Source organism: Delphinapterus leucas, chromosome 11 (assembly GCF_059928025.1).
Source record: "Delphinapterus leucas isolate spDelLeu-1000000601 "Yukka" chromosome 11, BTC_Dleu_Yukka2, whole genome shotgun sequence".
NCBI classification, from domain to species: Eukaryota; Metazoa; Chordata; class Mammalia; order Artiodactyla; family Monodontidae; genus Delphinapterus; species Delphinapterus leucas.
The window spans coordinates 34,799,376-34,813,500 of record NC_143139.1 but is presented as its reverse complement, the minus strand read 5'-3'; the positions used below and the strand labels follow the sequence as shown (position 1 = coordinate 34,813,500).

At 35.7% G+C, this 14,125-nt stretch overlaps 1 protein-coding gene across 2 annotated transcripts in view; it reads right to left on the bottom strand.

The window, feature by feature from the left end:
• TMEM117 (transmembrane protein 117) overlaps window positions 1-14,125 on the bottom strand; it is a 532,025-nt gene that overhangs the window by 240,563 nt on the left and 277,337 nt on the right. Inside the window, exon 4 of one of the 2 annotated variants that reach the window (XM_022572405.2) lies at window positions 11,808-11,907. The exons of the other annotated variant lie outside the window; for it this stretch is intronic. Coding sequence (XP_022428113.1) covers window positions 11,808-11,907 — 100 coding nt within the window. The remainder of the gene's footprint in view (window positions 1-11,807; window positions 11,908-14,125) is intronic. 2 annotated transcript variants of the gene reach the window in all.

Sequence of the window (14,125 nt, the reverse complement as noted above, 5' to 3'; positions counted from 1 at the left end):
TCCATATAATGCATATCTTAATTCCTATAAACAGGAGATTCTGGCAAATGACATAACATTAACATCATGTATATTTATAATTCAGAGTGATCTACTTAAAGCTGACTTCATTTTTAAAAAGCATGTAAAATGGTGACTATACAATCTTGATGTTAGTTCAGTTTGGCTGAGCTGTGGGAAGGACAGTATAGTAAAAATTAAAAGATGTTAAAATTAGTAAAAAGTCTTCATTCCAAAAATGCATATTGCAGACTGTATTTTAAGATGTTCTCATTTATGAAACACTATAATTTTTTAAATTAAGTAACACTAACAATAGTAACAATCATAATTCCACATGCTTTATCTTTATCTCACAGCAGTTCAGAGCCATATTCTCTAAGTAATAATTATTAAAAGTAACCCACCCTCTGAGTGAATGGCACCAATACTTAGTAACATTCAATGAGAAGTAAAGAATCAAATTAAAGCACATGGAGAATTGGGGGAGTGGGTCATTTGCTGGTAGGGGTGGATTGAAAGGAAGTTTACGTAGATGATACTCTATTAGAATAGGCAAAATGATGGCATGACTATTCTTCTCCATCTTCTGAGCTGGAAGGAGGTGGGGGGTGCCTGTCCTGCTATCTGGAGAGGCAGTCTTCTTGAATAATTTGAGCCAAAGCCAAGGCATATGATACTGGTCAGCTTTTCAGCAAGGCTGGTATATATTCAGAGGAGTCTGCTGTGAGTATCAGAAGGAAGCCAAGGCCAAATTTGCTCTGTAAGAAGCCCAAATCAAGTTCTAGACATACCACTGGAGGCCGGGGAAAATTTACGGAGCACTTACATCGCCCTGTGGCATGGTGTGTGAGGCCAGCCCTCTTCTCACCCATTTTGCCTTCATGCCTGCTTCTCTGTTGTATAGTCTCCCAGCAACACAAGATTCCTTCCTTTGATTTCCCATCAGCCTTAATATCAGATGGTTATGACCCCATAGCATATGTCAAAACACTCTCACACCAAACTTCCTGGAATCACCTAAGAGAAATGGCCCCAAACTTGTCTGCATATTAAAACTCTGGAAACCTTTTAAAAATTCCAACACCCAGGTTACAGTCCAGATAATTTAAGTCCCTATCCCTGGGAGTGGGACATAGGCATCAGTGGTCTTTGAAGCTCCCCAGGAGATTCCAATGTAAAGACAAATTTGCAAACCACTGCCTTATGGAATGCAGATAAAAAAATTGATTGGGGCTACCAACTAAACAATAAGCTTGGTTCATTGTACCTATTTAGAAACTGCCTCAGAGCTTTATAAATGTTGAAACCTTAATGATAGTTGCATTCACTTAAGAACTGCACAATGCATAGTCATTAGGTACCCACCTGCACACCATTTCCCTATGATGAACCAAAGCTAGTCAGTCAACAAATTCGGCATGAGCTCTAGGTCTCTCTGCACCCGTGCTGGTAATGGCTAGCTTGACCTCAATAACAAGCATTTCATTAACACTTCAGAAAGTGTTACTGTGAAAATGTTTTTTGCCCACTTGAGCCTTCGCTGTTTGGGTGAGATGAGCACTAAGTGGTACAAGGACTCCGGGTGTTCTCATCGGCTGTGATTAGAGCACAGGGAGTTCTTGTCTCCCCTGCATGTCAGTGGCCGTAACCAAGAGGTGTGATTGAGATGTTCCGAAATGGCACCTGCCCGAAGTTCACTCATCACGCCCATCTCTCCACGTTCACGTCCTGTGTCAGTCTGCAGCTTAATGAAAGCATGAAGCAGGTGGACAGGGGTCAGAATCTGTACTGAAATTATAGCCTACATCTCATTCCTGGTATTTTTGCACAAAACTGAATTTTTGTTGCCTCTTTGTGGGAATATGCTCTCTGGTCCAACACAGCTACCCCCGACTGCACACCGTTTTATCTCATACCGATGTCTCACAATGTACTAGAGTGGGCTGGCCCTCAGGGCATTGGAATTTGCAACTCCAGTATTTATTATTTATGCAAGTTTAACACAGAAAGCCACCGTCACTCATTAAAACCTCACCACAAATTGATGACTGAGGATACTCAAAGAAGGTGGGGAAGATCTAAATAGACCAAAAGATGGTGTAGGACAACGATTCCCACACAGCCTGAACACTCGCCAACGCAGCAAGTCTTGTGAAGGGCTGGCTAGGGCAAGGCACTTAGGAGACTCCTTTAAAAAGAGGAAATTAATGTTAAACGTAATGATATTAGAACTCCATTTTTACCATATTTAATATATGCTAATGTTTACTCATCACTCATTTGTTATTTTCCTGTAGGTGTTTAGTGTGTATTTATTAAGTGAATAGATTAATGAATAAGGGAAGGAGACCCTCAGAATTGTCTTGGGCTGCTAAAGGTCTGTAACTTCGCAGCATCAAAATTTGGTAAAATATTTTTAAATGACACAGAGAAAACTTATTTGATGAGTTGTATCATGTAAAAATATTTGTGAAAAAAAGGTAGTTTGAATGGAAGCAAAAATATGATATCCGCAGAAATATTGGGGCTAAAATACTACTAAAAATAAATTTGTACAATCATCCATTTAGTAGAATACACTGAGTTTCACAGGGCTTTTGACACTAGAGAACATATTTTCTCAAAAATATTATGGTCTATATCATCATTTGGAGGTGTCAACAACTTCAAAAAGATACCAATGACACTACCATAGAGACTTTTAGGACTAGGAAAGTAAAGTACATGAACTGGTGACAAGAATAATTATTCCGCTTCTTTATTTGTGTTCATATAATCAAAATAAAGGATTTGTAAAATATATATTTGCTTTACTACACATGGGTATATGTTATTTTTGTACTTTAGAAAAAAAATGAATTTTTAAATGGTCTTTGAAAAGGCATTTTATATCTCTACCAATATAGTAAATCTAATTTGTTGGTCAATAAATATTTCAACAATTTTATAATTTTAATTATACTTAGTCCCCTTTAATACTGAAAAGCATTGTATAATAAGGTTGTAGAGTAAAGTATAAGGTTACTATATAAATAAATACTCATTTAATGAATAAATAAGTTGAGATATCTAGCATATGGTTACACAGAAAGTTGATTCATTTTGCTAATTTTTTTATTGAAGTGAAATAAGATGCATTTTTTTTTTAATCTGCACTTGGATTTGTCAAAAATCTTTCATTGATTCTGTCACCTCTAGTTGAAATTGAAAATGTCAAATAGAAATTAGGATAATTATAAGATAAGTCAAGGGAAAAAGTACTCAGATCTTGAAAATTATTAGCTTTCAGTTTTCTTCCAAAGCTACAGGTTCACAGTATCTTTCATGATATACTTTAAAACCTTTATGAGAGGTGCTATTCTTTTCAGTGAAAACAGATGGCATCTCTCCAGGTTTCCTGTTTCATCTCAAGCACTTGACTCATTTAGGCAATACTTCTCAAATATATTCTCTGCTTAGCAGTCAAGAACAATTTGGAATTTTTAAGTTGGCACGTGTGGTGTCCTAACTTTCTTTCTGTGAGCCCTGGTCTGTTGCATTAAAGAAACTACTGACGTGAACTTAACCATCTGTTCTATTTGATATCTTCAGAAATGTCAAAGGTCATTTATTTGATATTACACTTAATTAGTAAGTTCCATTAGTACTGTATGCACAATTTACTCCTTTCCTTGTGAAATAGTATGTTCACAAAGCTACATAAGATGTTTCACTGAGCAACTTGGTAGACTAGTGAAAGATACTGGAGTCAAGCTCAGGTCTGGGATAAACCTTAGCATATTTTGTCAGTCAAGGCAAACGGAAGTTCTTTATTTCCAAATCAGCCTTCAGATATATAAGAACAGAGAAGAATATATGCCAAACATAGTTTTACTTAATCATTCATTATCAAAATATTCCTTCTGTTCACTCAAATATTTCAGTCTCTTGAAATATGATGTAATCATTTTTATAAAGCAACAAAAATAAAACATAAGTACTAGCACTCATGTTATAAATTTCATTTTGATGTTTATAGAACATTTAACTACAAATGCAATGTACACTGTGAATATAAAAATCTTTCTTGGGGCAAACAACTGCTAAAGGATAGCAATTTTATATAAACAAAAAAATTAACACTTAAAAAATCAGGAATTGAAGTATCTATCTTAAAAAGATTATATATTAAAGAAAAAGATTATATAAAGCTAGTTTTTACATTCTTCCAGTCCCAGAAATAAGAGGCTTTCAACCACTTATATTTGTCAAAATGGAACAGGAAAAAATATCTGAGTTTTCTAAACTTTAAAAGTAATAGTTTGGAAAAGATGTGATGTACTATCATTTAGTACCTAAAAAGATATGCAACTCCCCTCTCCCAACTAATGACAAAATTTGACAAATTTTATTGACACACTGACAGAAAAAAAGTATCAAACCAACTTCTACAGCTATATTCCATGTCTTGTTGATATCTATGATTAAATATTTCCAAGAAAATTATTTAGTTTGGCAAAATAGCATAGTAGTTGAAAGCACTGAAAACTCTGAAAACTAATTAAAATTTTACACACACACACACCACACACACACAGCACACACACACAACACACACAACACACACACATACCACACACACACACCATACACACACACAACACACACAACACACACACAAACATAAAATAGTGCTTGGCCCACAGGAATAGGCACTAAATAAAACATTAAAAAAAATGTATAAGGGGAATAATCCAACTACTTCTAAAATGACTACAAAAAGAAGCACATAGCTTCTTTTTTGAGGTTCTGAGCTAATATTAACAACTGGTATTCATTTCATTATATTATTGACTTTCAGAGGAAAGAAATATCAATGTCCCCCCACTTTTATTTAAACTTCAGGCAAATGACTGATAAATGGTACTTTAAAAGGTGTGGAACATCATGTTAGAAAAATCAAAACAAATGTGTGGACCAAAAGGAAACCTGCCTTGAGGAAGTATAACAGGTAACAGAATAAAGTGTAATGGAATTGAAAAATGCTAAAACTAAGCTGGGGATGGAAAAGACGAAAAGTGAGTATCTCCTGCCTCTAGTAGGGCTGTCTTTCTATAAGAGATGTGCTTAGTGTCTTTCACATCTTAATGTAGTTCAATCCAATACATAGTTCAATCCAATATACTTCCCTGGTACCTTTCATACACTTAGAATAATATATTGCATAAATTTTTAATAAATGAATATAAATTATATACAATATACCTGTAACATACTATGGAATTTCTGATAGAGATTGAGTTAAGAGAGTTATAGCAGAGACAGAATTTGTGCTTCTATTCCTAAATATCTATATTCTATACTATAATCTATTTTACTCAGAAATCCTTTTTTTCATATCATATTCTGTTAGGACTTTAAAACTCCAAGATTCCTAAAAATTAAAAGACTCCCGATCACCATTTGTGATGCTATCAGAAAACAGGAGGTTAGACTCTCCTGTCTTATTAATTTTTTAGTAAGAACTTATTATTTTGAAGGAACATGAAACACAATGCTAAAATATTTATAGATACATTAAAATATTTATAGACACAGAAGCAAAATGACCACATTTGGTTCCCTCAAATTTTCTAATGCATAAAAAAGAAATGTAAAAAAATTTCCTCTCTTATGTTCTCTGTTTCAATCAAATAATCAAACGAACTGACAATGTTTTCTGGCAATTATGAATGCCACTCAATCTAATGTCCTTGGGTTTTCTCAATGTGGTAATCAATGTTGGTGATGTTGGTGTCCCACCCAGATCCCCTTCACTTACTGGTACACTCCACTCCCCAAGAACATAACACCTGCCCAGTGGGTCAAGCCAAGGATAGACTACCTGAGACCATATGACTACATCTTTGCTCTCTTCCTTCCCCATCTCTCTCTTGTTTCTCTCCTCTCCTTACAGATTTCCCTGAAGAGCATTTCCTCAATAAACCATGTGCCCCCAAATCTCTGAGACATTCTCTTTTTCTATGGTATCTCACTTAAGAAAGAATCTTTATAGAAAGATAGTTTACTACTTATTTAAATGCTTGATCCAGTTTCCAACTTCACTGTATAAAATAGGAAAATGCAACATAAACTTACCAAACATGGGGCTAACTAATCAGAAAGTAGACTGCAACCACGAAATAGCTTCAATGAACAGGCAGAGAAAGAGAGCAAAAGAGAACATCTCAAATTAATGCTGGGCTCTTGGGTCCAGCTCGCATGGTTTAATATCTGATTTGCCCCTTCCACTTGTCATATATACTTGTTCGATGTGTTTGCTAACTATGATCCTTCTATTCAACATTTCACAGTTTAAATGCTCTTTTATCATGAACTTCAGTAAAGCTATTATTGCTACTTTATTTCAGATATTAAATCAACTCAATTATGCTCTTTATTCTGTCATTTTGAAATATCAGTGGAAAAGAAATAATTAGAAAACTGGCATTGATCATAATATGAATTGAAAAACTCAATTCCAGACAGAATAACAAACTAGATATGATGTCAGTTATATTCCAGGTTATTGTTCACTGACAAAATTAGCATGTGCAGAACAGTCCGCAAAATGGTGACATGTATAACAGAAAACTTTAAATAAACTATTACTAACTTGGTGAAATGAAAATAGCACAGATAATCACACTCCTTCCTTAGAAAGTGTGAAATAAACATGGGACAATAGAAAAACTCACCAAATTTTAGGTATGTATTTATAATTACAAAATGTATTTCATATTTTCTATATTTAAGCTAGAAGGAATACTTTACTCTTGAATGCTGCAGAAATAGTTCCTCTCTCTATTCTGTTCTAGATTTGTAAATAAATACTAACCCAGAGTATAAATTATTCTCAAGTATACACCATTCTTTAATCCTCTCTGCCTCTGTCCACTGAAGTTTAACCAATTTTCTGTCTTACATAGTACAGTAAAAGCTCTCTGCTTAAGTGGCTAAAGGGATATATCTCAACCTAGTTTCCTTCTGTTGCCCCCAGGAGCAGAACTATGCTCCTGAAAGCAACAATGACCACTCAAGGAATCATCTGGGGGGATCTGAGAGTCTCAATCTTTATTTTGCCAAAGAACGCAAAATTGTACGAAAGGTTACATCACCATTTAGGAGAATTACGTCAACAAAAATGATACAAATGAATGTATTTACAAGACAGAAACAGACTCACAGACATAAAAAACAAACTTTTATGGTTATCAAAGGGGAAAGGACAGGGAGGGATAAATTAGGAGTTTTGGATTAACATACATACACTCCTATACATAAAAAAGATAACCAACAAGGCCCTACTGTATAGCACAGGGAATTATATTCAATATCTTGTAATAACTTATAATGGAAAAGAATCTAAAAAAGAATATATATGTCATACTAAGTCAGTCAGACAGAGAAAGACAAATATCATGATATCACTTATATGTGGAATCTAAAAAAAGGGTACCAATGAACTTATCTACAAAATAGAAATAGAGTTACAGATTTAGAAAACAAACTTGTGATTACCAAGGGCATAAGGGGCAGGGGGAGGAATAAATTGGGAGATTGGAATTGATATATGCACACTACTATAAATAAAATAGATAATTAATAAGGACCTTCTGTATAGCACAGGGAACTCTACTGAATACTCTGTAATGGCCTATATGGGAAAGAATCTAAAAAAGAGTGGATATATATATATATATATATATATATATAACTGAATCACTTTGCTGTAAGAGAAAGCCACCAGAGCAGGAGGAATCAGGAGCTGGAGAAAGGGGATGATGATTAAGTATACATATATAGGAAGTGATTTTTCCCTCTGGTATTAAATGAGGGGCAGAAGCAAGGGCCATCATGATGTCCACAGGATGCCCTGCCACCTTAGACCTCAGCAGAGGCCATGACCTCTGTCTTCCACACGGGGGAGGTGGTCAAGCTGGAGCCATGTGCTGTGGAACAGCTGACCCTCCTTGGCTCTTTGCTTAATGGCACAGAGCATGGGCAAACATGGGTCTATGTGGCAATGGTGTCGCATGAGACACCCAGCGTTTTTGCTTTCTGCGTGTCCTCGTGACAGAGCTCGTCTCTGCAACTCTTAACATAAAGGGCCAGCTCAATGATGAATTACCTCACTGGTCACTTTATGTATTTCTTTTATACTAATTTTTAAAAAGTCTATTTGACAAAAAAATTAGTAACTTGAACCCTGACATATACTTATAGCCTTCTGTACAAGGCATACCACAGAGCCTGGAAAAGTCAGGACTGCCAGGGAACTGAACCTAGCAGAGCTCGACACTCGGTAGTGTGAGGGTCAAAGATTTTTGTCAGATTGGTTGATATCAGCCTTGCCTGTGGATCACATCAGTCCTGATGTGCCTTTTAAAACCAAGGAAAAGTTCTGAATTATTTCCACCAAAGAAAAAGCCTCTATTTCTGAACTGCATTGAAAGACACGCTTTTATTGGAAATGTAAATAGTCACCTTCATGATGAGAATTCTATGGAGAAATGAAGGTCAAAGCTTCCTTAGACTCCTCTCATGAGGAAAACTATTATTTTTTTTAAATGTTATCAATGACACATATGTAGACATATAAATATTTATATGGAAACGTACTGCCTAGTCAGTGAATAGAAATGGGAATAGAAATTATGTGCTCTGGGAATCCTCCCTGGGTGACTGTACTTTCAAATCAGGAGAGAACTGTTTCTTTTGCCATTTCTATCCCTGTGGCTAATGGGGAAAGGTCAGTTTTTCAGATTACATACGCAGAAAGGGATTTTGATTCTTCCTCAGTTTGCGGAAAGGAACAGATGAGAGGCCCCAGAAGGTTTGCTGGGTTAAACCTATAACATAGTTTCCTTGACCCTCAATCTAGTCCTACTTCTGTGGTATTGGAAGTATTGATTGGAGCAGTAATCTATGGTATAGGAAAAGGTAAAAAGTTATCAGGTTAGTTAGTAGAAATAGAAGGCATTAAAGTAGCAAATTTAGGAGAAACTCTGAAGGTAAGAGAGATAATGGAGAGAGAGAAAGACTACAGATTGAACTGTGGAATTATTGGTACTCCCCTAAACCATAAGAGTAGGGCAGAAGAGTGCATGGTAAAAATCCAACCAGGAAGGGTTAAAGGTCTTTGGTCAAAGCTGTACTATGCATTTGCCTCTCAATGCTGCCTAGGCATTGGACCCCACCTTATGGTTCAAAAGAAAAATAGCCTAATTAAAAAAATAATAATATAACCAATAAATAGGGGCAGAGCTATATATGGCCTAGGAAACACTGTTTTGTGGGAAAGTCTGGGGAGAAGTTGGGTGGAATTGGGTTACAAATAAATAATGATGTCATCATGGGAAATAAAGTGATTTATGCATCAAATGGCTAACTTGAGCCTGAAAACTCCAGAGCAGCTCTTAGGTTTTGTTGGTCTGTTGCTTCTCCCCTGACTTTGGTCAGGATCAGTATCAGGCAGAAGTAAGGAAGCAAAGTACTATACTGGTTTAGTCTGCTCTAGCATGGGCAATAGGAAGGAAACTCCAGATGCTCTGAACCCCATGCCTGGAATAAGGTGGGATTCTCATGCTCCTGGAGCTTCACAGAAGAGACAGGAAGTCTGGGAAGCCTAAGGTTTGGATCAATGACCTGCCTTTGCCATTACTTCAAGGAACTGGGCCCAGTCACGAGGATGGGGGCCCAAAAACATGAACAATAACAATAAAGCACTTATACCTCCCTTACATGTCAGCATTTTAAGTCCTGCTCTAGGACCACACGTTTAATCGTCACAAAAAACCTGTAGCACCAGTAGGAACTATTAATCCCTTTTAAGAAATGTGCAGACTGAGGCTCAAAGGATTATACATTATTTGTGGAAGGTCAAACCATAGGTGGCAACAGAGAATCCAAATTTCTGAACTCTTGTTCCAGTTCTCTTTTCCATTTTAGTAAGTAAAGCCATCATAAAGTGGAGTCAAAATCATAATCCACAATTAATGCAGAAATTTCCAAAAGGCATTACCTCAAATTTTAAGGAAATTACAAGCTTAAAGTTCATATATTTCCTTTTAAATAGTTTTTCCCAATGGAAATAGATGAGGCAGCCTGGTCTTAATGTCTGGCTTATTCTCATTGCTATTTCTAATGATTACAAATAAATAACATCTTCAAGTTTCGATTCTAAAGTTAACAAAATGGAATGCATCTGGTAATTTGTTCTGGTAACATTCTAAAATTGAACAGTGGTGGGAGGGAGCTCAAAAACAGGCTAGACAAACTCTTTTATGGTTACTTGATACTCTTGCAGGATGATGACAGTAGTAGCAGTTAAGATATAACTGCTTCCTGTGCCCTGAAAACACCTGTTCTAGGTAAGAAGCAAAACTATCAATAGAAGTGGCAGTAACTGTTGTGAGCATCTCCCTGCAGTATCAGGAACACATCTGTAGTTGCATGTCCCTGCCAAATCGTGTTTAGTTTGGGCATCATCTTTCTTTTGATAAGTCCTCTCATTTTCAAGTGAATGAATTTGAGTAAAGCTAATTAGGATTAACTACACTTATGAAAGGTGTCAGGATTGGCTACACTTATGAAAGGTGTCAATGAAGGTTAAAGTGTTCCTTTTTTATGAGAGTCACGCTCTTTGCACTCTGAGATTCTCCTGTAAACTTACAGGACCTAGGGCCTTTAAGCTACATACTGTCTTTAATTAACTCAATGGTTAGAAACAGAAGTTACTCTCCTGGCAGATGAACTCAGCATGAAACATGGTTTGTCTAATTGTTGCAGACGTATAGTAATAAAGACTGATAATGCACAAAAGAGATTAAAACAGACAACTCTCAGAACTCCTTAGTTACCATTAAGTTAGTAGGTTCAGTGAGGAAAACAAATGTAGAAAACTATTTTTAAAGTCCTTAAAGAATGTTTCATACGGTCTTTTGAGACAGGCCATACAGCATTTCTTACCTGAGAAGTGTACATGTCAGAAAACAACAATCTTCACAAAATTATTTAGAATTTCACAGGAAAGAATTTTCCACTAATTTTATGAATGTGTATATGTTTGTATGCCACACATATGTGCATATGTATATGTTTTTGTACATACACATATATATGCATTTTATAAATAAATATATCTTGGTGGACAGTCATTAGTATTAAAATTGTATTGACGTTTTTACCTGAGGTAAACAGATATTGCATATAATCTCTAGATTTGTCCATATTCATGAATTTGTTCCCCTTGAAACAGAGGTAACTATTTTGCTCTAAACCATGAAAAGCAATGTGTATCCAATAAAATCCAATTCACATTAGTTGAGAAAATGAAACTATATCTCTAATCCTTGGGAGGACAGAGGAATGATATAACAAAACAAAGAGCACGGCTGTGTCAAAAAGGGGCTGGAGATCAGGATGCTGGGCTGACAGGCACACGAACAGTTAGAGCTCAGCATTTCCTGTGACTTGTTGCTTGAAAAACCGGGGATAACTGGACTTGGATTATCTAACAAACCAGTTACTGAAATGACTGTACGTTCAAATTTTGTGAAATAAATGAGACTTTCTCATGTTTGAGGGCTCTGCACAAATGTAATAATGCTAACCATGAAAACAAGATCCTTTTTTTTTTACTTTGGAATGTTATTTGACATGTAACATGAAATAAAATAATTCATGAAGTTATTTAAAGTTAAAAAAAAAAAGTAGTGTGTATCCAACATTATGAACATGTCTTCCATCTGACGTTTGAAATGGGTGAAGTTAAAATTTCTTACCATCCAAGCTGTGACAAAGTCCCCCATCCAGGTCCCTACTGCAGCTAATTTCATGAAACTTTCATTTCGGATGCCCATATAGTCTGTAATGATATACGCTCTGTGGAAACAAACACACAAGACATTGTCCGGACTCAGAGAGCCATACAGTCAAAGCTTTCTGGTTCAGCAACACGCAAAGGGGCTTTTTCCCCTTTCCACAAGCTTTCTTGCTTTCATCTCATCATCTATGCTTACAAATCTGAAAGGCTAGGAGGAGCTCTGAGGGTGTCTGGGTCAGTTCTAATTAGATTTGAAGACTGACTGTGACTATACCAATTACCACGTGCCTTTTGTTTTTGAGCTATAGGACTGACAATAGCTTTTGGAAAATCAAACAGAAATACTCAGCAAAGGCATCATTTCACACTCACTCAAGCATGAGGAGCGCAGAAACAATTCCTGAATTAGAGTAACTTGAAAGGAAGAGAAGAGTTCACTTTCCTTCAGTTCTGTTGAGTCAGAACTATTGAAAAGGTGCTGGGAATAGGCTTTAAGTATAATATATCTGAATAATGTTCAGAAGAATATCAAGATTAGAGAAAATTTTCCACACAGTGATGTAAAAATTGACTCAAATATACGTGGTTTAAATTATTACTTAAATAGCAATAACCAGAAGACTTCATTTCATCACTTTTTACATAGTTAATTCTTGTTTGCTTGCTATATAACACCAATTCATACGCCTCACAGCTGAAAGAGAGATTCACAGGTACACCCAATCATTAAATACAAGTAATGTGACCATGCTTATTGTTTATTAAGCATTTTCATTTTCTTGTTTGATAGTCAAGAAAATTCTAAGTATCATTTTTACCATCTTGTAATTTCTCTGAGAAAAATGGGACTCACAGAGATCACTTAACCTGCTCAATCAATACCACATAACAAATGGATGGTAGCTAGGAACCAAATTTGTCTCTCTCTCTATTTTTAACTCTCAGTTTTTCACTCAGACTTCTTTTACTTTGTTTTTTTTTAAAGTTATTGGGGTTAGTTGCTAGATTTCTTTTCCTTTAAATTTTGTTCCTTTTCTTAAACGTGATAATACCTGTACAATTTAGAGTGCCAGTTAAATGTGCCTCTGCTTAGATTAACTTCATTTTTTAACTTTTTATTTCATACTGGAGGATTAACTTTAAAACAACATGCAGTAGGGAATGATATGTTTGTTAGTTATCTGTTGAAACTATGAAGAAGCACATTTTTGAAGTTGCTGAGAATTAAACCATTTCCAATTCAGTTATTTTTTTCCAGGGTTATTTCAGATAGTTTTTTATCCATAACATAAACAGGTGTTTACATAGTTTTTTAACAACAAAAACAAACTTATGAATTCTTAAAACAGTTCTTTTTCCACATGCTTCATTCTTTGGAGGGGCTGTGTAAATATCTTAAAGTCTATGGAGGGTCTATGTAAATATCTTAAGGTCTCATCTCAAAATTCTGGGTCTCTAATTCCATGTGCTTCCATAATAGCCAAAAAATTTTTAGCTACCATAAATTGCATGCTAGCGATGTTCTAGAGATTGTTATTAGCACTTTGAAAACTGAGTCTCCATCAACTTTCATATCAGAAAAGTGAAATGTATTGTTATTCCTGTTTCACAGATATGGAATTAAGGCTTTAGAGAGTTTTTGCAACTTTCTCAAGGTCAAGCATCTAGTAAATGGACAAGATTTGAATCTAAATTTGATTGACCCCAAATCCAGGCACTTAACCACTGTGCTATACCTTCTTCCTACAAGTGTTAGTAGAGATATAGAAAACACAAAGAATATCTCTGTTCCCCAGTATTTTAGTAAGACAATGACAATCAAGAATTACTTCCTGTGAAGATAATTCATAATAAGAAGTCAAGAGTCACATCCAGAAGCTTCAACTCCCCAGAGCTACCATTAGGTTTTGGACTCCCACTTATACTGAGTTCATCCATCTAAGCAGTTCTTGGGCAGTGAGCTCAGTGTACTATGGAGTATTAGCTCTGTTGATTGTCCAGCTTTTTCAATGACACCTATTTTGAAGATTTCGTTCAATGATACATCTCTACGTGTCCACTCTGCCAAGTAATTCTAGAATACATTGGGCTAGGGTAGAAATTTCTGGCTACATTCTTTGTGGTTGTATAGATGTGTGTAAGGGAAGGCATCATTCTTCTATTTCAGTATCTAAAAATAGGGATGAGATGGTAAGCATGCAACAGGCCAATGATCCAGCCAAGAACAACTAAGAGATCTAAACAAAATATAAAAGTCACTCCCAAAATCTGCTTAAA